Source organism: Enoplosus armatus, chromosome 11 (assembly GCF_043641665.1).
Source record: "Enoplosus armatus isolate fEnoArm2 chromosome 11, fEnoArm2.hap1, whole genome shotgun sequence".
NCBI classification, from domain to species: Eukaryota; Metazoa; Chordata; class Actinopteri; order Centrarchiformes; family Enoplosidae; genus Enoplosus; species Enoplosus armatus.
Window position 1 is genome coordinate 12,140,479 of NC_092190.1, and position 25,334 is coordinate 12,165,812.

The 25,334-nt window shown below is 42.0% G+C and overlaps 1 protein-coding gene across 1 annotated transcript; it reads left to right on the top strand.

The window, feature by feature from the left end:
* Positions 1–435: 435 nt before the first annotated feature.
* adam23b (ADAM metallopeptidase domain 23b) lies at positions 436–21,409 on the top strand. The gene is made up of 26 exons (XM_070914094.1): positions 436–511; positions 1,197–1,414; positions 1,822–1,898; positions 5,760–5,823; positions 6,753–6,835; positions 6,962–7,025; positions 8,513–8,585; positions 9,114–9,181; positions 9,364–9,429; positions 9,616–9,684; positions 10,797–10,963; positions 11,349–11,433; positions 11,521–11,608; positions 13,024–13,075; positions 14,196–14,295; positions 14,388–14,459; positions 14,549–14,635; positions 14,727–14,807; positions 14,926–14,976; positions 15,066–15,129; positions 15,248–15,353; positions 16,221–16,340; positions 16,530–16,698; positions 17,730–17,841; positions 19,225–19,315; positions 21,364–21,409. Exons 1-26 carry the CDS (start codon positions 436–438, stop codon positions 21,407–21,409), a joined length of 2,349 nt encoding a protein of 782 aa, XP_070770195.1.
* The last annotated feature ends 3,925 nt before the right edge of the window (positions 21,410–25,334 follow it).

The following is a 25,334-nucleotide window of genomic DNA, read 5'->3' on the forward strand; positions in this document are numbered from 1 at the left end:
GTCGTAACAAAAATCCCGGTGTTATGTGCTGAGTTAATTAAATATATGATAATATATTTGTGTCGTGTGTGACCATCAGTGTCAGTGTCGCCGGGTCATTTCCTGTTTTAATGCGATCTTGCAGCCATGCCTTTGAAGGCACCTGCACAGGCTTCCTGTGGTCCAGGGGGGAGGATGCAGGACATGTTTGTCCTCACCGAGGAGGAGTCTGCCGGTTGACTTCCAGTATCTGCCTGGCCACCGCCTTCTTTCTGCTCCCCCCTCCCCTCCCTTCCCTCCTCCTCCTCCTCCTCCTCAGCCGCTACTGCAGCAGCATCCCGGTGCCTCCTGGATCCATGAAGAAAGCCCCACTACACGGCACGCCACGATGGGCCGCGAGCTATTTACTGCGTTGATGTATTGATATTGAGATATTTCAGTTATCAAATATGAATCATGCATTTGATATTTCTGGCCACTTTGCTCGTCAGCATCCTTTCGCCTTGGCTTCATCCATCACTAGCGTCATCCGGTACGTATTGCAATCGCCTGCTGGCTTTTTTTTTGGTCACTTTCGTCCAGTAAAATACACCTTTCACTTTCTGTGTTTGGCTAAAATGATACCTGAAGATGTAATGCAGGTGCACAGCATCGCGCCCCCCTCCAAAAAAAACATTTTATTTCCTTTAATATGCGGCGTCTTCAGCGTGATGCTGCATGAAGCAGACTACAGCATCTCTGCATCTTTTGTTCAGCATATAAAAAATAGTTCTCTTTATCATGTTTGATTACCACATTTGGATTAACAGGCACTGGGACTCTTTTCACTCTTTTACATGATATTATGTGCTGTTGTTGTCTGAGGCTATTTGGATTAGTATTGCATAATGCACACTGCATTTATCTGTCTGGTGCAGAGTTTTTCACTTTGGCAGTAAGCATATCAAAAGTACCTCTCAATGAAATGAAGCAATTTATATTCTGTATTCTAAATCAGCCTAACTGCCATATGTGGTTGTCAGTTCACTACGGCATGTAACCAATCTGTGTATCCCAACTGCGTCCTGAAGAATTGCAATGAAGCCGTGGCCACTTGCCTCAGTATTATCAATGCCTTTCATGAATAAAGGATGACAGCTGTGTGTGTGTGAGTGTGTGTGTGTGTGTATCTAGACCGGTCAGGTTTTCATGTCTGTGCGGTGGGAATTCTCTTGCAGTTTCTCAAGGAGTAGGGGACAAGGTTGAGAGGGACGCAGTGCCAGCACTGCTGAAGCAACAGGCAACTGCAGCACCTGCCACAGACAACAGTACACACCATGCAGTAGAGCATGTGATCACCTACCCCTCGCGGTTGATCTATTACCTAAACGAGGACTCGGAGAGTACCTACCATGACCTGGACACCCGGGCCAAGAACCAAGCCACAGAGGGCCAGGTAAGCCAGCATTGAGGAGGGAGGGATGAGGGAGATTGATGCTGGGATGTGGTGAGAAGTTATAATAGCATGTGTGATCAATGCTTGGAAGTTTGGAGTCCATATTATGGCTTGTGTTAACCCTTAACCCTGTGTTTAATGGCATTTTACTGCACAGTGTCATACAAAGCAAAGATACCCATCACATTAACTAGAAAGATGCCAGAGCGACCGTTCTAAAGGAAGCCTCTCCTCCAGTATACCCGCTGTGCATTACCATCTGCCATCTATCCACCACATCTGTTATTTGTGCACTGTGGTGTAGATGATGTTGAAAGTGGACTCTAGAGGATTTTTGCTTGTGCATGGCTATAATCTATCTTATGCTCGCCATCATCTGCAGTGACTACTCTTTTTGTCCCTCACAGGCGGTCCACCTCGCCCAAGCCAGTTTCCAGTTGGAGGCATTTGGTTCCAGATTTGTTCTCGATCTAGCATTGAACAAGTAAGTCCCTCTCATCTCATGTAACTACAGTAATTCATTTGAGCTGAAACGATTGATTTTATACATAGTCAGCCACTGTGGTCATTAAAGGAACGTTCCAGATGTAGAAGCAGTTAGCTGTAATGGGCAACAGGGGGCTGCTTTCTGTGTTTACTTTTGGTCAGACTCAGAGACAAGATTTTGAAATGACTCATGCAAAAATCACGTTTATTTTGAACGTGTGAGTCCTCATTTCTCTGAATCTCTTCAACAGAAGTGGCAAGTGCAAAGTTAGCGCGACCCTTAGAGTCACACAATAGCCACATTTATGAGTAATCATGTTAAACTTCTAGATGTGTGGTTGAATTTCCAGTGAGAGTTATTTGTTTGTCTCTGACAGCAGTACCTGCTGTCAAGGTCATGCTCTGATAGTAATGTGCAGGTAGTTGAACATTTAAGAACATCAGTATCTGTATTCATCCTGGGATTTAATGTGTAAAGAAGATGTGTAAACCTTGTCCAAACAAATCCACACTGATGCTCACTCTATGGATATTATAGACATTACTGTAGCAGGCTGTGCAATACAACTGTAGGAAACCATCAGAGGAAAGCTGTGATTTAGGGTTTTATTTCTTAATGCAGGGCTAGTCAGTTTGACTAATGTAAGCTAAATGTGCACTGTACGCTGAACAGTTGAACAATAATAGAATTAAAACAAACATGGGACTGGAGAGAGACACAAAAAACATGGTGAGCAAGTAAAGCTCTGATCTGATCCACGTGATATTCTTGATAATATTGGAGTCATGTATAAATAGAGCTAAATAACCAGATTGCTCTTTGTTCCAAGATACCTTGTTGTAGTTATCATAACAACAACAACATGATCAAAACCAGTGTGCAACTCAAAAACGTTGTACTATTGTACTCATTCATGGACTACATGTTTTTGAGTGAGGCTGAACAAAGATGAAAACATCATGAAGTTTTTTTGATTATGACTGTCAAAGCGCTCAGAGGAGACAGTGGAAGTCCTGCGTCAAAATGACCGGAAGTGGCCTTGAATGTATCTGTGCAAGATACCGACTCCATGAGCGAGCAATATCAGTGTCATAGCTGAAACCCAAAATGACAACACTTCTGATTCTCATCTGTAGATGACTGCTGTTTGTAAATGATCTGTACTATTATATGCAGTGATTAATGCAGCGTCAGTTGACGATAATGTAATCAGGGAAACTGTAATTGAATAGGTCAGCGCGCCGGTTTCCAGAATCTCCTAAGTACTAAGAGCAATCTTTGCTCAGCTGCCAGAATACAGACAAGGACAAACTGTTTTACAAAGTGATTTGGGGGAAAAAACGTCTCCATCTTTAATCAGGATTAATTGGTTTGCATCAAAATTAGCAGAGAGACAGTTGTTCTCTGGTCTGCTATCACCCTCACATTCGGAGACTCCGGACACTCAATGATATTGATTTACTCCTTCACAAAGTAGCCCGTCTACATATGTGATGGCTTAATGGGTACGTGTACAAGGACTTTAAAATGCTGATTGAATCTCAGGTCCCTTAATGTGATTTAAAGCTGGATTCTATAATAAAATATTGTAATTTTATATTGTCTGCATGGCTGAGTGCTGTTAGATGTTAAGACTCGCACATTTTCAAGGTTGGATTTTTAGTCTACGTGCAGGTATTCAGTCTCTGGTTAGCAGCCTGCTGGTTTTCTGTCTTTCTAATTGACACTCAGTAGTCAAGTGAAAAAACTCTGGGTGATCTTTGTAGTACCTTGAGCATCATTTCAATGCCACTGTAGAAACTTACAATGTGCAGATTTCAGCAGCTATCTGCAGTGAACAGTTTGTGTCTTATTGTACAAATGTACAAGGCTATTGAGCTCTATGTTGTTAGGAGACCACATATCTGACTAGTGAAGAGTTGATGCTCATGTATCAGGAAGGCCAACAGTAGAGTCATGACATCTTCAATGTTTCTGTCTTTCTTCACTCTGTTTTAAATGTAACATACTCAGTGAGGTTTTGTGGAAATGAAAATAAGCACCTCTTATGTGTTTTGTGTATATGTACACGCATATGTTAGTACATCATGTTGAACAGATGTCATCCTGTACATCATGAGACATTCAGGAATCGCCACATTATACAACAGCAACTCTTTTACAACACAGAGTGTGACCTTGATTCCCAGCTGTTTGCTCGTAGCACAGATTATCTGTGAGATACATGAGCTAACTTCAGTGTGTACCTTTTTTTGTGTGTGTGAGAACAGGGGTTTGAATTCTGCTTGGTGTTGTAGCTGCGACAGTACTGATCTAAATATAGATAGGTCTGCAACCTGCCAATGGATGCTACTTTATCTGCTCACCTCTTTCTGTACCTTGGACTGTACAAAGCAAGGAAGTCTTTTCACCACTGAAAAGATGTTTTTTTAGTTGATATGAATCATCTATTGAGATACGTGAATGAGAAAAGTGGATGTCTTTAGTGCTGCTGACCTTTCTTCAGAGCATCTCCATTTATTTAGACTCAGCGCAGATTATGTCCATCTGTTAGAGGTATGAACCGTCATGACAACGCCATGTGTTGCTACAAGATTCAGAGCTGCATTTGATCTGGCGCCAGACGTGAGAACCTCCTGCAGTTTTTTGGTCCTCCCTCTCTGCCTCGCCTCTGTCTCGCTTCCCTTTGCTGCTGCTGCTGCTGCTGCTGCTGCTGCTGCTGCAATGTGACACTCCTGTGGACTGAGAGACCTCGGGGCAGGACTCCCTTCTCGCGGTCTTTACACACTTTCACAGCTCTCACAGACATTGAAGCACACATCTCGATACATTCCAGTGCTTTACCCCTCCATGCTGCACAGTGTTGCCCACCACTCACACACACTCATACAAACACCAGTACACTCCTAAGTGGCCCCACTCTCCTCGCCCTGCCTCATCTGTCAAGCTATAAATAGCCCCTCACTCAGGAATCTCTCACAGACGCCGCACATGCCTTGACTCTCCTCTCATAATGCTGCACTTCCTGCTCACATGCTGCCGAGCATCACTCAGAAATGTCACACTGCCGGTGTCACAAGACAGATCCATCGCTTCCATTCTTCTTTTTTTGTGCTGCGACGCTACAACATGTCCTCAGAGAGGAGGGTGTTTTTGATTTGCAAGGTTACTCAAAAAAAAAAAAAAAAGCGCCATTGTGGCAGAAATCGCAGTCTCTTGAAGTCAGCTGTCAGCTAACAGATTGAGTGTGTGTAATGGTGAGGGACGCTGACTCAGATAGTGGGAAGTGCCGGGAGGACTGTTGTGTTCAAGGTGAAGCCGAGGCCTCACAATCATTTATCACATTAGGCTTCATTGGCAGCTTTTAGACAAAATTACTTGTTACCTGTCATGTGTGCTGTTTCTCAACCAGTGTGCCATTCCGGGAGATTTTGAGGAAGAACCACTCATGTAAAATGTACTTTCAATGTCACTTTGATAACATAAGGCCACTTTGCACTACTTTTCTTGTTATGGCTGTATTTATTTGCATGATTTTTAAGATTTTTTTATTTATATATTTAATACAGTTTTGTTTGTGCAGCCTTGGCCTCTGATAATTAATTATCCTCAGGAGTGAATGCATCATAATTTTCCCGCTGCACTTCTGAGATGCCGTGGGAGTCTGTGCAGACTAATCCAGGCACAGTGGTGATGAGTGTTCTTGTTTAAACGCCAACCAAAGCTATACTCACTGCTAGTTTGAAACCACAATATGTGAGTCAGAGAAAGCAAAGACAGACAGACTCTTGTGTGTGTTTTTATTGTCACTGCATCACATCCGTCCACCCTGACCAACTGCAATCTCTGTTTTTACAGTGACTTGCTGTCTTCAGATTATGTTGAGATCCACTTTGAGGGAGGAAAACCTGTTCTGTCAAAGGTACATCTTCTCTACTTGTGTCTGTTACAATACACATCTTTCTTGTTTTGGTCTGAGTCTGGTTCTGTGTTTCCTCCAGCTGGTACAATGTGTTCTGCTGTTTTCATTTTGTACAGTCATGCGCATTGTCGCTGAAGCAAACGGCACAAATATGTTTTGTTTCAACTTAAGGAAATAGGCCAGACACGAACAGATGTGAGTGTTGATATCCTGTAAATCGGTTAACATCCAGGAAATCTTCTTTGCAGACTAAGAAAAGGAACAAAATGTCCAGGACATAGATAGATAGATAGATAGACTTTCATAGGTAGATTAAAATGTGATTTTTATAGAACAGAAGGAAAGAGGAGATAGCGAGAGGGGCAAGAAAACAGGTTAGGAATGAGGGATGGTTTCTGCTGCTGCTGCTGCTGCTGCTGCTGCTGCTGCTGCTGATTCAGGCAGAGGGCTGGGCTGGGCACACTGTAGCTGAATCAGCAGGGTTTTGCTCTCCTGCAGCCTCCTGCTGGAGCTCTGGTCACATGACGAGGGAGAGAAAGCCCTCTGCAGTATCAGTGCAGCGTGGGTGAAGTGAGAGAGAGAGAGAGAGAGAGGGAGAGAAGGAGAGAAGGGGGAGAATGTCCTCTGCTCACCCTGTATCTGACAGCTGAGTCACAGATAGTGCCTTGCTATGTATTAACTGCACATCTTAACAAGCACAGACCCCCTGCAGAAATGCATTGCAAATATACCAAACCAGCATCTGTGAGACAAGCTGTTACCTCCTCGGAGACGTTAGAAAACTCTAACACATGATAATTAAGTAAAAGAAATATGACACATTCAATGTATACACAGTTTGTTGTGTGTTGCGTTGCCAGTAATGTTGCTTTAAGTTTTGGCTGGGGTTTGCTGTGTTGCTGCATTAGCACTGTGTTTTCTTCCCTCAGGGCGGTGAGCACTGTTACTACCACGGCCAGGTGAGAGGGAACGATAACTCCCATGTGGCCTTATCTACCTGCAACGGGCTGCAGTAAGTGAACAGCAGAGTTGTGTGTAACCCTCGTCGTGTTCAGAATATCTCTGGATACACTCATCTCTGCTCCTATTGACTCAGTATCGACTGCCTTCTCTCCCTTTTCTTCTCTCTGCCTGGCAGCGGGATGTTTGACGATGGACTCTATATGTACCTAATTGAGCCCTTACAACAGACTCATTCAATCGTAAGTTATTCCTGTCGCAGAGAACCAAAACACGTATCACACACAGGTTTTGACCCGCTACTCGTGTCGCATCACACATGCGTTCCACCCTCTGCTGTTACTGCTATTTACATTGTGAGTGGGGGATATCCTAATCACTCCAAGGACATTCCTGTTTTTAAAGGAAGAATGGCGTTGAGACAATGAAGCATTTTTTGGGCCAAAGTGAACATGAAATTGTACATTACCTTATGATGTAATATACTCAATTTGGACATTGTTTAAAGGTTCACTTGATTTTAAAACTGAATATACCAGTCATGTCACGGACGAACATTCAGTATTTTTATGCAACTTCAACTTCAATCATGCTAATTCCAGCTATATTAGTTTTGTATTTTTTATTGTTTTTTTTAATTGTTATTTGTTAATAGTCTTAGTAGTAGGGCTGGGTGATATGGTTGAAATCAATATCAGGATATTTAAAAAGGATAGCTATGATTTCAGTATGCATCATGATCATGAAAAATGTATGCAAAATCACTTCATACTGATGTCCAAAGCGGTGCACTGTTGTGCTTTACATGACACCAAACTCCTCATATGTGTAAAACAAAAACCTCTGTAATACATTGTTTATGTTATTAGTTTCAACTTTCTCAAAATCATTTATTTGGACCACAGACATTCGTACGACATCATATGATCATGTCATCACGATACTATTCTGCTAAAAATCATCAATCAACGTTTTGGGAAACATGCGGTCCGCTTTCCTGCCGAGAGTCAGATGAGGAGATCGATACTACTCTCGTGTCTGTACGGTATGAAGCCAGCAGCTGTTTAGCTTAGCATAAACACTGAAAGCAGAGGGAAACAGCTAGCCTAAATCTGTCGAAAGAATAAAAACATTCCCTGCCAGCATCTCTAAAGCTCACAAATGAACACATTATATCTTGTTTGTGTGTAAAAACAACAGTTTGCTGTTTTACGGGGTCGTTATGTGTGGAACTATTTCTTGGTCTGGAGCAGTGACTTCCTGGAGTCTTGTTGATTGCCAGGAAACCAGCTGCAATTCAAGGAAGTCAGTGCGCCAGGCCAAGAAATAATCAGGCCCATAACCCCCTTCCCTTTTAAATATGGATTAAATAAATGAGATACAGTGAACTTGCATTGCTGGCTCTACCTTCATATTTAGTGGACAGATATGAGTGGTATCAATCTTCTCATCTCTCTCGGCAAGAAAGCAAACAAGCATATTTCTCAAAATATCAAAGTATTTCTGGAAAAAATCATATTGATTTATCACGCACCATTTATGGCTCTCAGTTCAATATTATTTGTCCACATTTGCTTTACACTCACTACACTAAGTTTTAATGTTCTATTTTACATGAAAGTTTAATCTTAAAAGTTTCCGTAGTAAACACTTTCCCTCACCAGCACTAGTGCCTGTCTGTCCCAGTTCCTGTTCAATCTTTTAACACTTGTTTGCTTCTCGCCTGCAGGATACAGCTGCAAGACCTCACAAACTAAGACGAACAGCCTCCCTTAACTGGAACAATGATTCAGAGGAACAGGGTGAGTGTTTTCCACCACTGTCATCCATCATCTTGCATAACCTCCTCCATGAGTCCTCCACCTCTGCCCATCACCACAAATCTGACCCTGACATGAGCTTCCCCTCACGTGTGTTGTTCACCACCATTACAATGGAGCTTTAACCTGTCAGTGGTCAAGAAAAGACAATATTAATGGCTGTTACAGCTTAACATTAACACCTGAGGAATTAACTGGATTACATTTTACAGTGTTAGAAATGAATGTTGTCAAACGGACCAAATGACATTTACTTTATTGTCATAAATCATGAAATGTTGTGTTGATCCCACTTCTACCATTTTGCCAGGTTTAATGTCTCTACTCTAGTCTAGCATAGATAATTTAACACAGTACTTCATGGGAAATTACGGGAAACAATTTTGGATATTCTGGGAATAAAAAGAAAAACACATCCCTGTGGGCTGGAGCTTGTGAAAGAGGCATACCCAGTTGTAAATCCTTAATATGTGTGTTGAAGTGTCACTGGTTCCTTGTGTGTGTTCCCAGTTGAGGAGGAGCAGCTTTTCTCAGAGCTGGATGACTTGTCCTGGCTGAAGCGCAGGAAAAAGCGAGCAGTAAGTCTCTGATCGCACCTCCCTCTGAAGTAATGCAACAAACTTTAGTTCACCCACCCTTGAATTGCTATACATTGAGTTTAATAACTTTGCAATAGTGTACATGGTCAAAGTCTTGAAAATATACAGTTGAAAGAAAACACTCCACTACCTGATAATTGCTGATGGTTTTTATTTTGCAGATGCCTCGAAGTATATTTGAGGAGATGAAGTATTTGGAGATCATGATTGTCAGTGACCACAGTATGGTATGTGTTGTCACTGAAAGCAGTAATAAGTGCCTGCTTTGACTTTATTTTATCTGTTCATGCTGTATTTTCAGAAAACAGACCTACTCCGCTTTTTCCCCACAAGAGGGAGCGGTACCACTGAATGTAGCACCATCAAATCACTACAGCTTATTTATCTTTGTCTTTGTTTCTCTGTGCCTGCAGTATAAACGACACAAGACCAAGCAGCACACAAGGAATTTTGCCAAATCAGTGGTGAATCTTGTGGATGCTGTGAGTAAACCCTTTGGTTTCCCTTTAAGAAACGTGTGCTTTATAGATCCATTTCAGAATTTACATACATACAGTTAGTTCTTTTATTATTAGCCACTCCAGCTGCGTGGCTCTAGGAATGGCAATGTTGGTCGGTTGGTCCACCACTTTGGTCCAGACTGAAATCTCTCAACTATGGGACTGATTGCCATGAAATTTGGTACAGACATTCATGGTTCCCAGAGGATGAATCCTAATGACTTTTCACGTGACGCCACCAGTGGGTCAAATTTCTCACTTCTCGCTCCACAACATGGATTGACACAAATGTTGGTACGGACATTAATTTTCCCCAAAGTATCCCAATGACTGACTTTTCCTCTAGCACTGCCAGCAGCAACAAGACAACAATTGAGTTTGTTTGGCTTGTTTAGTGCTAATTATCAAACATTAGCATGCTAATATACTAAATTAAGATGGTAAACATAGTAAACGTTATACCTCCTGAACATCAGCATGTTTGCATTGTTATTGTGTTGATGAGAATGTTAGCTTGCCGATGTTAGCATTTAGCCCAAAGCTCCACTGTGTTTATATACAGCCTCACAGAGCTGCTAGCATGGCTGTAGACTCTTGTTTCTTGTTGTTTGAAGATTCAGTACAGCAGAATATAACATTTCACCCATGGTAATTCGCCCACATGTAGCATACAGTACAACACAGAAGCATTGAGACAATGGTAACTTCCAAATATATCCTTACAGTGTGCGCCCATTTATATATTATTCACTGTGGCACAGCTGAATCTCCGTCTCATGTGTCATAATGGAGTACATCTCTCTAACCCTGAGTTGGCCCTGTAGTTGTCTTATTGTTTTTGTATTGTGCTGGTGTTTTCTCTGTGCTCTCGCCATATGCATTAACACTCCCTTGTTCCTCCTTTTTCCCAGTGTGCCGTATCCCCTCGTCCGTCCTCCTCAGACAGTACAGATTCAAATTCACACCCAGTGTTGTTCTCCTCTCCCTGTGCTGTTGCTTCTCTCTCTCTCTCTCTCTCTCTCTCTCTCTCTCTCTCTCTCTCTCTCACTCTGTCTTTCTTTATTCCTCCCGTTCACTGCACGCTTCAATGGCAGATCTTCAAAGAGCAACTACATACGCGTGTGGTGCTCGTTGCTGTGGAGATCTGGACAGACAAGGATCAGATCCCCATCAGCGTGAGGCCGCTGGAAATGCTGCGGGACTTCTCCAAGTACCGGCAGCAGAGCATCAAGCACCACGCTGATGCTGTGCACCTCATCTCGTAAGTTCTTACAAAATCTGTTTCCATCGTCCTTTGGTGCGTCTTCTTTATTGATATGAAAAATGTTTAATTTTTAGTCAAGATTAAAGCTTTATTTGCAATATTTAAGTATTCTATTGAATTTGTCAGATTTTGGACTCTGATGGACGTGTATTTTGTTTGAATATAAAAAAAATCAAGCATGATGAATAATATGGAAAAATCCATGTCAAAGTAATATTTAAACCGTCTATCTATGTTTAACTTGATGCTGTTATTACAGTCACATAACCCAAAAGTTATATACCTTCTAGAAGACTCTTTTTGACTCATCTGATCCTCTGTGATGTTTTTATCTGTCGTCTGTTGTTCATGTCTGCCTCTTTGTCTTCCATCATTCTTGTAGAAATGTGACCTTCCACTACCGCAGAAGCAGCGCAGCGTACTTTGGAGGCATGTGTTCTGCGATCCGTGGAGTAGGGGTCAATGAGGTCAGATCTGCTGTCTAACATGCTTCGCTATGTACACAGTGCGCGTGACAGCAGGTGAATAATCCCCGATCTCTGCTGTGTCCACAGTACGGCACCAGCTTGTCCATGGCAGCGTCTCTATCCCAGAGCCTGGCTCAGAACCTGGGCATCCAGTGGGACCCGGCGTCCAAGAGAAGTATACATGAAACACACGTTGTTATCTCACAGCTAGTTTAGGAGAACTACGGAGGGCAGGCTGTTCAGAGCCAAAACCACAATGATCAGATGTTTTTTCCACTTACCCATAGTTGTGTTCAGACAGTTTCAGTTTCATTGAGGACCCTGTGGTCACTCATCTCTTCTCGCCCCATTAAAGTGAGGACAGCAGAGTCACTGCCCAGACTGAAAACCCACCTCAGCAATCTGTGCTAGCCCTTCTCTTTCATAAGAGCTCTAAACACACTTTGTTGTTCAGTTGTTGGTCTGGGAGGGATTCAGTCCAGGAGACTCCATCCAATTCTTAATGACATCTAGCTCTTGTATTACCAAAGTTGAAAGCACTTATTTTACGTGTCTGTAATTTGCTGAGGTTTTGAGATATCATGCAGACTTCTGCTGTTCTTTTTCCCTCTAATTTTTTATGATTGCTAGAAAATAGTTCTCAGAACTAAACTGTCTGCAGAGAGGTCTGTGGTTTGACCTGATTAATCAGAAACATGGTTGTTTAAAAGGCACGTTTCTTTTGAATGTCATTTTTTAGTGGTTTGAGCATCAGAAATGAATTTACCCTCCATTGCATTGGCGTGACAGCAGGTACCTTACAACTTCAGCAAATAAACCAAAACTGTTGTCATGGCTAGATATCGTAAGTAGGATAATATGTTGTTATGTGTTAACCGACCCTTCAAATCTCACAGGGCTGAACATCTCAAGTATTTTAATGGCCGGAAGACCAGAGACGGAACATTTTCCTATTTTCTGTAAATTACATTTGGAAAAATGTGGTTGTCTTAGATTTGAGATCTTAAATGTCTTTAGGGATTTTAAAAACAGCAGATGGCTCCAATAAAACAAAAAAAAAGTGCCTTTTGACTGGACCAAACTGTCTCTTTTCAACTCTTATTTGTGCCAGGAGTGACAGATGGAGAAATGCACTGATTGTCTTGGAAGAAGTGGTCCAAAAGTAGACTTAGTTGAGTCATGCTTGAGAGGGATTTATGCCATTTGTTTTAAGATCATATTTTTTATCACAGTGCTTAATGAGGCAAAGTCAGAGTCTTAATAGCTGCCATGTTTGAAGCCTGGAAGCTCAACCATCAGAGAGATTCTTTTTATGGTCCCCAGAACGAGCTTGATGGGAGATTGTGAGTATGTCAGGGAAAAATAAAGTGAAGGAATTATTCGCTATTCAGCTGAAAGCTTTGGAAATCAGGTGCTTAATCCACTGATCAATGCTGATTCTCTTTGAGACGATAAAGTGGAAACACAATCATGCATAACACATTTTATTTGAGCACTTTAATTGTCTTCTTTCTGTGCATTTCATCTCTCTCTCTCTTTCCCTTCCCGTCTCTTTCTGTGGTTTTTCTGCTCTCTCTTTCCTGTTTGCAGAGGAATGTGGTTGTGTTGAGACGTGGACTGGCTGCATAATGGAGGACACTGGGTAATGTCCAACATACCCCTGACACACACACACACACACACACACACACACAAGAGAAAGGGATAGTGGAACAATTACAGCAATTTAACTGTCTGATGTTATCAGACTGGTAGATAAATGTACCAAATATCCAGTCAGTAAAAGAACATACTAATCAGTGACCCCAGCTATACCTGGTGGATACAGAATGAATGTTAATAACAGGTATAAATGGAGTCAATGTGCTTTCATCAACAATTGTTATGGGACACAACAACATCAAAAGACCACCAGTAACTCCTTCCCAGTCCCCACACATGAAGGCATTTCATTGCTGCTTTTTTAAATTGTTGTGTTCACATATACCATGTTGGGCTTTGCTGAATTGGAGGCATGTAACACTAGACAAGGTTATACTTCATCTACAATGTCAGAAATAAAACTATTGTGTTTATTTTGCTGTGTATACGTGTATTGCAATTCAACCAATACTTCTTGCCTGCTGCATTTCAGATAATATATGAACCAAGATCTTAATTTGAAATAATTTCAATGTAGGCTGATCCATGCTTTGACCTTGTTCTCATAATACTCTGACAGTATTCTCACAGGGTATCTGCAGGTCTTTAAAAGTTTTCCTCACAAAAAGGCCTTAGAAGGTCTTAAAAAGTCTTATATTTCATTTTCTCTTGTCCATCGTAGGCAGTAATGTTAGTTATAAAATGTTTTTGTATCAGATTGTGGGCTCTCAGGAGACGTCATACACTTGTTACGTTAAGGTGGGATTGTTTTGACAGTGGATTGTGCTGCAGGAGGCTGTTTAATCCTTTTTTGTGGAGTTTCAGGCTGCCGTCAGATCTATAGCAGTAAGATTATTAGGGTATTAAATTACATTCTCTGTGGTATGAAAAAGGTCTTAAAAAGTCTTATATTTAACTTAATTAACCCGTCAGTGTGAAGAATTTGTGAACATATACAGTAAACACTGCGCTAATGAGAGCTGTGACAGTAGCCAGTAATAAATAGCTTAAAAAATACAAAAGGTGTGATAACACGATGCAGAAGTGAAAAACAAAGATTGTGGATGCTCTAACGTCGTGCTCATCACACTTAATTATCGCCTGGTAATCCCTCTCTTCAGGGTCCAACACCCACGGAGATTCTCCAAATGCAGCATCACAGACTACAAGGAGTTCCTTCTGAAAGGCGGAGGCTCGTGTCTGTTTAACAGGCCGACCAAGGTTAGATGCCCCCAGCTCTTGCCTCTCTCTTTTACATGTCACACCTGTCATGAATCACACATCCTTCATGCTGTCCCGTCTTCTCCTGGCAGCTGTTCGAGGCAACAGAATGCGGTAATGGATTTGTGGAAGTGGGAGAGGAGTGTGACTGCGGAGCGAGAGCAGTGAGTTTCTTTTACTTCAGTAAGTCAAGTCAGTTTGTCGTTGCCGTCGTTGTTCAGATGGATGAAGCTCTTTCCCTGCTGATTTTCAGGAGTGCTACAAGGAATGCTGCAAAAAGTGTTCCCTCGCCAATGGGGCACACTGCAGTGATGGCCCATGCTGCAATAACACATGTCTGGTATGAGTTTGGTCTTTTCTTGATGTTTTACAGCACAACATGTTAATTTATTCCTCTGAAACCTTCATTTCTTCTCTCCTTTTCTCGCCAGTTTTATCCACGAGGTTACAGTTGCCGCTACGCTGTGAACGACTGTGATATCTCAGAGACCTGCTCTGGGGACTCTGGACAGGTGTTCTTGTGTTGCACTGTTTGAAGTTTATTTTTCTGGTTTCAAACTGTTCACTCTTTGCATGTTGAAGATAATGTGTATGGTTAAGAGGAAGTCTTATGTTTCTGACTGTTTGCAGTGCCCTCCCAACCTTCATAAACAAGACGGTTACTTCTGCCAGGTAAACCAGGTACGCAGACTGATGACATGAGAAACTATATTGGTCCAAAAAGTTGCAGTCTGAGAATGTATTTACCATCTTATTCTATCTGTCTGAAGGGACGCTGCTACAACGGAGAGTGCAAGACCAGAGAGAACCAGTGTAAATACATCTGGGGGTCAAGTAAGACTAATATCCCTTTAGTTCACCTCATCAGAGCATCATCATACAGAGACACTGCGTGAAAAGAGACTGTTTGTAGTCAGCGCTGTGCAGTTCACCCCTCCTTTCTTCCCCTCAGAGTCTGGAGGCTCTGAGAAGTTCTGCTATGAGAAGCTGAACACGGAGGGCACAGAGAAGGGCAACTGTGGGAAGGATGGAGATAAATGGATCCAGTGTAGCAAACAGTGAGTTTCAAAGGAAGATAAATTAAATGAACCATGGTCCATGGTCGTGTCCTGTAAACACGCTAGCGTGACAGTCCTTTCTACTTCTACACAGAGGCTGAGCTTTGGTCCTTCCTTATTATCTTTTATTAATGACAAGGGAGAGGATTCAAGTTCTTTTGAAGCCAACCAATAGAGGGCAACAGAGGGCAAATCATGTACAGGAACATTGTCCTTAAAAGCATGTTGTGTATTTTAAGAATACTGGATTGGAACTATTAATTCCAATGGAAGTTGTTCACCTTGCTCACATGCCTAAAAAGTATTTGCTCCTCCAGATTTGCTATATTTTTATGTGGCCCACTTCACATTAGGGCCTCTCTCCCTGAGCATGCAGTCCCAGCCCATAGACTTTGCATTGAGATGACACATAAAACACTGTTCTAGGTTCTGGAGAAGTTTTAGAGTAATAATTGACTTTGTTTTCAGTTGGAGCTTTACAGTTTTGCAAGGTTGACTTGTCATGACGATTCCAGCTCTCTTAATAGTAGTATGTAGTGCTGATTTTTTAACATTACTTTCCACATCTGAAAGCATATTTAATAGCTTACTATGGCAGGACTGTCGAGTCGAGTCAAGTCATTTTATTTATAGAGCACGTTAAAAAATAACAAAAGTGCTTTACAGAGAAATTTGAAAATACAATTAAATAATTAAAACGAAAATGAATAAGTAAGTAACTATAACAGAGCATGCATCATCTAGTCATATTAATTATTAAGAGGCCTCACAAGCATTTATTTAAAAGTACTGATAGTTGGGGAGTCAAAATGTGTATAAAATGGAAGATTGGCATCAACACAGATTTCTCTCTGTTGTCTTTTTCAGTGATGTGTTCTGTGGATACCTTCTGTGTACCAACATTGGCCGCAACCCTCGCATCGGAATAATGAAAGGAGACATTACCCCAGCCTCCTTCAACCATCAAGGCATGCTGGTAGACTGCAGGTAAATACGTGTACTATATAAGAAGACCTGTTCATGTCCTGGAAACTTACTACTACTTAGTATAGGCCGGAGTTCTTGTCACTTTTGCTTTAATCTTCCTTGTGTGAGTTTTTATTCCCTCCTCCTCTCCTCGCTCTCCTCTGTCCTTATCTTTCTCCCCCTTTCCTTCCCTCCTCCCTAACCTCACAGTGGTGGCCACGTCCTTTTGGATGATGAGACTGATTTAGGCTACGTGGAGGATGGGACTCCCTGTGGGCCGTCAATGATGTGCCTTGACCGCAAGTGTCTGCCCATCCAGTCACTCAACATGAGCACCTGCCCTAGTGGACCTAATGGACAGGTGTGCTCTGCCCATGGGGTGAGTCTGGGTGTAAACTAACCCACAATTTTACGCTTAATGCTCTTTGTGGTCTAGCAATGCTTAATCTGCTTGGGACAGACATCACTTAGGTAAGGCAGTGCAGTAAATGATAGACATGTCCTCCATTCAGACATCAACACTCACTGTAATGTAATTGTTTTTTGTGTCTGATTTTCAAACTAAAAAAAACATGGTGGCTGTTCTGGAAATGATATCAGCCAACAAATCAGCTTCCAATTAGATTTTAGGGAAAGAAGTTACTGAATAATGCTTGTTTAAAAGTTGGTTCAGTTTTGTGGATTGTGACAGTCTCATAATCCACCAAACACTCACACTCACCACAGTTTGGTCCAACATGTACAAGTAAGTATCTGGCTGGGCTAATATTAATGTGTGGACATAGTGCTACTACAGTTCTCATAACCTTTTCTGACATGTCACAGTAGGAAAAACACAGGTGTAAGTAATAGGGCTTAAGGCTGAATTCCATTAAGCTGCTTCAGTTTCAGCTCCTGGTATTGTGCAAGCTGGCTCACTGTCATGACTTACTGGGACACTTGAACAGAACAGAGCCATCATTTATGTTATTAGTAACATCTGTGCTTTTCCTACGTCACAAGTCAAAATGTCTGCTGTGAGAAAGGCCTATTGGGCTCCAGCCCATTGTTGTGTAATTCAACCAATTAGATTAAGTTCTGCCTTCAGAGCGGCTCGGCTGTTAGAAATGTTTGCATAATTATATCCGTCTTTACAAACCTGACCTGGCAAAAAAAAAAAGCCATCGTAGAGCTGTGATAGAATTAATTAAGATCAGTTTCCACACAGTTTCAACCTTTCATGGTGTATGGTCATCTTTACACTGAGGTAAGTGTCTATGTGGGAGCCTGTATTAACTGTGGATGAGTAATAACCTTATATAAATGCCCAATGTGGATAGTTCCCAAAAAGTGACTCAGTGTGTCAGCACCTTTATTTCCAGCTCTTACGTTCCCCTCGTCACCTCATCTATTTCTGTCTCATCTGTACAGGTGTGCAACAATGAAGCCACATGCACCTGTGACACCACCTGGGCGGGGACAGACTGTAGCATGCCTGACCCGCCAAAAGAGCCTGAGGCCACTCAGGACGAAGGACCCAAGGGTCGGTTTCCACCTCTTTCAACCTCTGGCATCTGATAGAACGAATAGCACACACGTTCATGTGCACTCATTTAATGTAGCCGAGATTCACACTGACTTATATACTGTACATGTTGTTCTGCAATATTGCAATGTCATTCTCGGTCACACTGTTAGATCTGAGTCAGCACAGATTCGTAGACGGGAGTTTCACAGGTGTACTGGGGTCGTAAAGACTTTCCATGGAGAATAAAAGAAAAGCAGTGTTACATTTGTTTAGTTTGATTCAGAAGATGAAATGAACACACAGTTCAGCTGTACACCTGATACTTTGACCACAGGGGGACGGGGGAGGTGGGGACGGGGGCGGGAAGCGTCACAGAGGGAAGCGTGTCACTTCATCCATGACTCTGAAGCAGAAGCCTGCTGTTTGTTTTTGACAGGGTGGTAATAATGCTCCTTTTCCCTCTGCACAGTGAGCGTGGCCACTAACAGGCTGATAGGGGCAGTAGCAGGGACCATTCTGGCCCTGGGGGTGATTTTTGGAGGCACAGGGTGGGGAATAGAGTAAGCATCTTTAACCCTTTCACAGCTCTTCCTCTCATAGTGGTGCCTCAGTGTGCGGGCGGTCTCGTGAGCCGGCCTGAGCCCGTGTGTGCGTCCCGGTGGCTTTGTGTTTTCTTGTGTGTTGGTGATGACCATATAATTGTCATGTGATTGGATGTTTTCAGTGTTGTGTGATTGATTGATGGATTCCCTCTCCTCCTCCTGCCCCTCCTCCTCCTCTCCTGCCACTTCCTGTTGTTCCCCATTACGACGAGCCTCTTTCTTCATCCTCCCTCTTCTTCTTCTTCTTGTCCCTTTTCTTTCTCTTATTCTTAGTCGTTATGTGGTTGCTCCTGTGATCCTCTCCTTTCTGGGGCATGTGGGGCATTTAGATGGAAAACAGTCCTGAGAAGTGCCCAGTTAGTGACCTGGCTTGTCAGTCAGTGGTAGGCTGTGTGGTGACTGGGACCCCTAAAAACATTTTCTACTGCTCATACTGCAGGCCACATATACACATCACCTGTCAATCTCTGTTCAATTAAATCTTTAGAGTGACGGATACCCAGGGTCTAGTCTTCTGCACAACCTTAATAGACAAACCACTGATAATCACTACCTCAACTGACACCAGATAAATGTAAAAATTCCCAGGGCCTCTACCTCAGTATCTTCATGTTACACACTAACGGGGGGCTGAAAAGCATGCAAAAGACATTCTCAGATTCAGTCATTTTACTGTAATAGTATACTTATGGTTATGTTTTCTGTTCCATGTGAAATCGTCATTGTATAGTTACATGTTATTTATACAGTAAGTGAGTATAGAAACTCATGTCTTTTTCCCCATAACCCTTTACAGGTCCTAGTGCCACCAATCTAATAATAGGCTCCATCGCCGGAGCCATCCTTGTGGCTGCCATAGTGCTGGGGGGGACTGGATGGGGCTTTAAGTAAGCAACACGCCGCATGCCTCTCCTGCTGTTACTCTAGCATCCCTGCTGCTTCTAGACACCAGGGTTTGAGCTCCTGCTACAGAATATGGACCCCAGGGTGGACAATATACAAACGTAAAAACATTTTACAGCTGAGGTGCACATGGAAAACATCATGCGTAACACGTATCTGAACTGAACTTCATTCAGTGTGCAGTCCTGGTTGTTTTAAAGAAGAGGATGTGGATGATTTTAAGGGTATAGATATAGTGTAAAAGGTGATTTGGAGAGACACTGGGCTCCATGTGGGGGTCATCTGTGGATCTGTAGCAGAACCTCAAACTGATTGGACGGGCAGAGCTCAACGCTTGACATGCATGTTCAGTGAAGGACCTGATAACAGAGGGGATCGAATACTTTTAACAGCTAAAATAAAAAAATAAAAAATAAAAAAAAAGCTTGTATTGATACGTTTAAATCTTATTTCCCCTCTGAAATCCAAAGATAGGCCTTTGACATATCTCTGTGTAGCCAGGAAATGTACTTTATTGTACAATAGATAATGTTTAATAAGTTCAATCTACCGCTGATTAGCCTGCTGTCTTGAGCAACAGGGGTGTTACACATCTTAATCTAAATAGGCCTAAGGAGTAACTGAGAAATACAATCCTGCAGTCACCAAAGCATGCCAGGTAGCAAAGCATCATGGTTGTCACCAAAACAAACAAACAAAAAAAAAGAAAGAAAGAAAACAGAATAAGAAACGAAACATTTCTGCATGTTGACTTGTTGATTTGGAGGAGGTCAGTTCATTGCACAAAGGCTGAGCCAGACCCCCCCCCCCCCCCCCGAGTGATTTGATCCAGGGTTGTCGTGCTCTCATCACCTCCATGATCTTTTTCTCAATCCGTTACTGTTTGAGGGTGAGACTTTAAATGGAGTGGTGAGAGCGACAGAGACACACAAGACAGAAGCCAGGACCTTATTGTTGGCCGCAGCCTTTGTGCCATGGCTGGCCACACCCACCTTGATGGCCAGGCTCCGCACTAGAGCAGAGCAGGACTTCTCGGACCCCGCCCACACCAGCTGCCATTGCTGCCTGCTTCACAGACCTGGTACAGACACGGCGCATTGCACTGCATGAACCACGCACAGCAATAGTGCCACCTTCAACTGGCGTACTATTGGAGCAGGTGCATGACAGAGTGATAGAAGCCCCACAACAAGCCACAGTACGGGGAGGTTATGCATCACTCCTGTTGTCGTATTCGTTGTTGTCCCACTGTTGTGGTAGTAGGTATTGTTGCTGCTGCTGCTGCTGTGGTTGTTGTTTATGTGGTTGTTTCCTCTCTCCCTCCTCTATAGAGTATATTTTACGTTAGCTCTTTCCTCCCAGATGGTTATGTTTTGAGTGGAACTAATGTCTTTCTCATCAAAACTGGTAATGAGACATGTCTCCTACACTTCTTCACCTTGTAAACTGATGTTGCACGCACAAGCCGGACGGCGTTTGTCTGCAAGAAGGCAACGGAGGATATTTATATTCATAGACCATCAAAGCTCAGTTATTAGCTTATTTGAAAGAAGCCTTTATTGTTCTTTTGCTCAGTAAACTGGGTGAAAGTTTTCATTTAGGTCACTTCTATCCAATGCTCAGTGGCATTATAACGTATAACGCATTATATAGTGACGTATAAAAGTACTAAAATATAAAAACTCTAGTGGAACTCTTTTCTTCAGTATGTTTACCAGACTGTCATCATGAATCATCATGAATTGGGATTTGTGAATATAAATACCTCTGACTACCTCTTTGCAGTCAAGGCCAAACCGGCCAACATGGACCAGCCTTTCCTCACTTTAATGTCTTCAGCATTTTGATCTTGACATGCTCACAAATGGATTACCACATTTTTATTTTCAGCTCTTGAACATGGCATTTTTACTACATAAGTCTACTATTGTAAACTGAAGAGATGAGTGTGGTTGCTTGTCCAGGTTGTAGTGGCTGTGTTACAGATGTGATTATAACACACACTGACTCCTGTTCCTTGTCTCCTCATAAGAAATGTGAAGAAACGGCGATACGACCCCAACGCCTCAGCCATTTAACCCAAGGAGAGATGGCAATCACAGACGGACTCCTCCAAGGCTTCCTTAGTTGGCTACCTGACAGCTGGACTGCACTTATTGCTGCTGATCTTTGGCATTAGATTTACTTGAAAAAAGACATAGTGGACATTTTAACAAATTCCATCGTAGTGACATTAGAAATGCAGCCTTTTCAACTCCACCTCACCCATGTAACAAAACCCACACCCCACTCCCACCCTGATCTCTAGAGTGACAGAGCTCCTCTTCCATCCTTTAGTGCCAGTGCACAGGCGTTCAGGCGGAATCCACACCACTCTCTCACCTGGCATGACTATCCGCACAAAGCGTGCTGCTTGCTGGCCCCCTGGCATGAAGAGCCCTCTCTGCAGGGCTCTGCATGGCTACGAAAGCTATGAATATACCGCATAAAAAACATACAAAGAGAAAAAAAAAACGGAATTATCTAATGCAGGAGAAAGCCTCGTTAAAAACCAAACCCAGTGGAAAGCCGGTTAAAGCTCCTACAGTTCACGTTTGTACATGATTAAGGAAGCTGCATGTGTGGACCCATGAGGGCAGTGCAGACCACGTAGTGAATGCACACGCACAAAATTGTACATAAATAAGAAGTTCAGGTTTGGAATTAACAGCATATTTTACAAGGACATCAATTGCTTTTGTTTTTTTTTATCTTAGCATGTTGTATAGCGGGTGTTTTTGGCAATGTTATTGAAAACAAAACTGCAATAGTGATTGGGGCCAAAATTGTAATCGCACGCTGCACAGCCTCCTGCAATTGTCCGGACGGGAGGTCAAAGGTTAGAATCACGACAGCAGTCCGAGCAGCTGTGGTGTCGAGGAGAAGCTTGTCGGTTCTAGAGGGATTCAGACTGATGTCACGTCAGATTAACGTCTCAAGATTTCCCCGTCCCCCTCCTTCCCCCGAAGTATCTTCAACAGTGACTCAAAAGCCAAAGAACCAATCACATGAACATATGGATGTTGTTGCACACAGAGCACTTTCCCCTCTGTCTGCAGCCAGTGGTGCCTCTCCTACTGCTGAAGGCATGAAGTCTGTCCATGCAGGCGCTCACCTGTCCAGCCAGGTCTCACGTAACAGTCCTCATCAACACCCACTATACTGGCTTAACCTTTTGCTCTCATAAACTCTTAGTAGAAATCAAGTTCAGATCTACTGGAAACGCTGCATGCAATCACTATAGTGGGCTTATAATTCTATATGGGAGTCCCCAAAATCTGCAAGAAAAATATGCTACAAAAGATAGGTGCATGTCAACAACGAAAACATTTAACTTTTATTTACTATGCAAAGAGAGATATTGCACAAAAAGTATGGGTAATAATGATATCAATGTAGACATGGAATTACAAAAACCTCTGCTAATCAGCTAATCTTTTGTATTTGGCCACTCCCACGTCTCGTTTCACTTCGCTTCGACATACTCAAACTATGAATGGACAAATAAATAAAAAAAAATTAAAATAACTGAAGTAATATTTCCAATGAAAAAGCGAGAGAGCACCCTTTTACATTTGTGGAACTGAAAATCATTTTTGTGTGTTTTTCATCCGATCTGATATTTTTAATCACACACATGCACACACACACACACGAACACAAACACACTGTATGGTGCCTGTGCATATTGAGGCCTGAACAGTTTCCTTGTGCAGGGCTATTATTTCCAGTCCAGCTGATAGTTGGTGTGTTCCAGGTGCTGCCATAGCACTGGCATCGTTGTAATCCTCCATGTTAACTCATCGTCTGGTGTCCCTCTCTCACTGCATCATGTACAGTTGGACCGATGAATAAAGTACTGACAAATTTTATCTGAGCGTTTCCTGTGTTCTCCTGGAGCATCACTGCAATATGAGCTTTAATATTCAAACATAAGGTTACATCTTAACTTTATGAATGAGTGTAGACAACACCACTGCTGATATTACTGCACTTCACATTGGTCAAGGTCTTAAGGTAATTACTTGGAAGCCTTAACAATTCAATTTTCACAAATAGATATTTTATAAAGCACAGAAAATTTAATGAACTAATTTCAATGTATTAGATGATGTACTGCTTTAGGAAATAGTTTGACATTTGGGGATATATGCTAATTTACTCTCTTGCTGAGAGTTAGATGAGAAGATTGATACCACTCTCATATTTGTCCATTAAATATGAAGTTACAGCCGGTTACACGGTTAGCTTAGCTTAGCTCAGTCATGACAAGACTCCAGAAGGTCACTGCAAAAAATTGTTTGGCACATAACCCCCTGGTAGAACCACAAATTTAAATTTTTACACTTAAGTTTTTGTGCTGTTTAAACAAGATGTAAAGTTAATTAAAGCTTTAAAGGTTACCTTTGTACAGAGCCAGGCTAGCCGTTTCAAAGCTAATGGTCAGCCCACTGGCTCCTGGCTGTTACGTTGAGGATGAGTGGACAGCGTGAAATTGAGTGATATTGATCTTCTCACTTAACTCTCAACAAAAAAGCAAATTGGAAAATTCACTACTAAAATTTACTACAGGATGTTTATACGGGAAAAGATTGCTAAAGCCAAAAGATTATCTATAAATAAAAATAATCCACACTGAACTAGGCACTTTTTGCCTTTCTTTTCCTCATAAAAAGTCATTATAATATATTCTTATAGAACTTTATTAAGTGGTATTACTCACCCTTTGTAGTGACTGAATTGCACATTGTGTTGTATCTCCGATAGTACCATTATTCTACAGGGACTTGTGTGTTTTTTGTTACTACTGAATTTTATTTTTTGTCTTCTCAGTGTGGCTTTACAACTTTAAAACATACTCTAAATATGTTAATAAGGTTCAATTTGTATCTTTTCCATAAGGGATGAAGGATTAAAGCCTGTTCTGCTGGGGCTCCTACAGTTACTGTGTTAACCTATGATGTCTTTTGTTCTGATGGACCTTAAATTAATTAATTCAACACTTGAAATGTGGAGTTAAATTCTGTGTGCGGAGGTGATATGTTGCTCTACAAAACTGAAGGAAGTGATGGCAACCTGTAACTTTGATTATAGCTAACTTTTATTTATACGACAAATAAATATTAGAAAAGAAATAACTTTTGAATGTGGGCTTGTATACAAAAATATTTAAAAAGCAGAAATTCTTATTTGCACATAAATCAAATTATGATATTGAAGAGGTTCTTAGATGTTATAACCGATACCCCCACCCAACGCGGATATTACATTGAGTGACAGCTGTTCTACGACCTAACACTAAGGTTTTCGAACGGACCCCCAAAATCTACACGCAAGACCGTCTCAGTCTGCTTAGGGAGTCTAGTCACGTTTCCAGAATACCACGTCTCTCGGGCCTATATAGTCGACTCCGTGCCGACGACCGGATATTAGCAAGAATATCTGTGTGTGGTAGGTATTTGGAGATTGGTGGTACTCCAGTAAGACCCTGAAGGAAAAAATCAATACTGAGGTGGTCCACTCTGACGGTTTGAGGACACTCGCCTGGTTTTACACTGGGCCGCGTCGAAGACCCTAATCCCTAATTTATAATTTAGAGATAAATTTAAGAAATCCCACCCTGTGTCCCAAATATTCAGAGAACTTTAACCTCAACACCAATTTTAACACAACAGCGGCAAAACATCAGACAACTAAACTGAACCTATTCAACATGTCCTTCCATGTTGTACATCATAATATATACATAGCAGCTTTCATTAGAATTCACCAATCAAAGTCAAATTATTATCTACTGTCGGCATATCTCAAGGAGAGGAGTCTTCTTACCTGAGGGTGGCTACTTAGATGATCTCAGAGAGGAGCAACACAGGATTTTGGTTGGAATGTACAAAATACAACCCAGTTTTATTGGAGTTTTATCAAAAGAGTAAATTAATACAAAATGTTTAAAAAGAAGAAAAT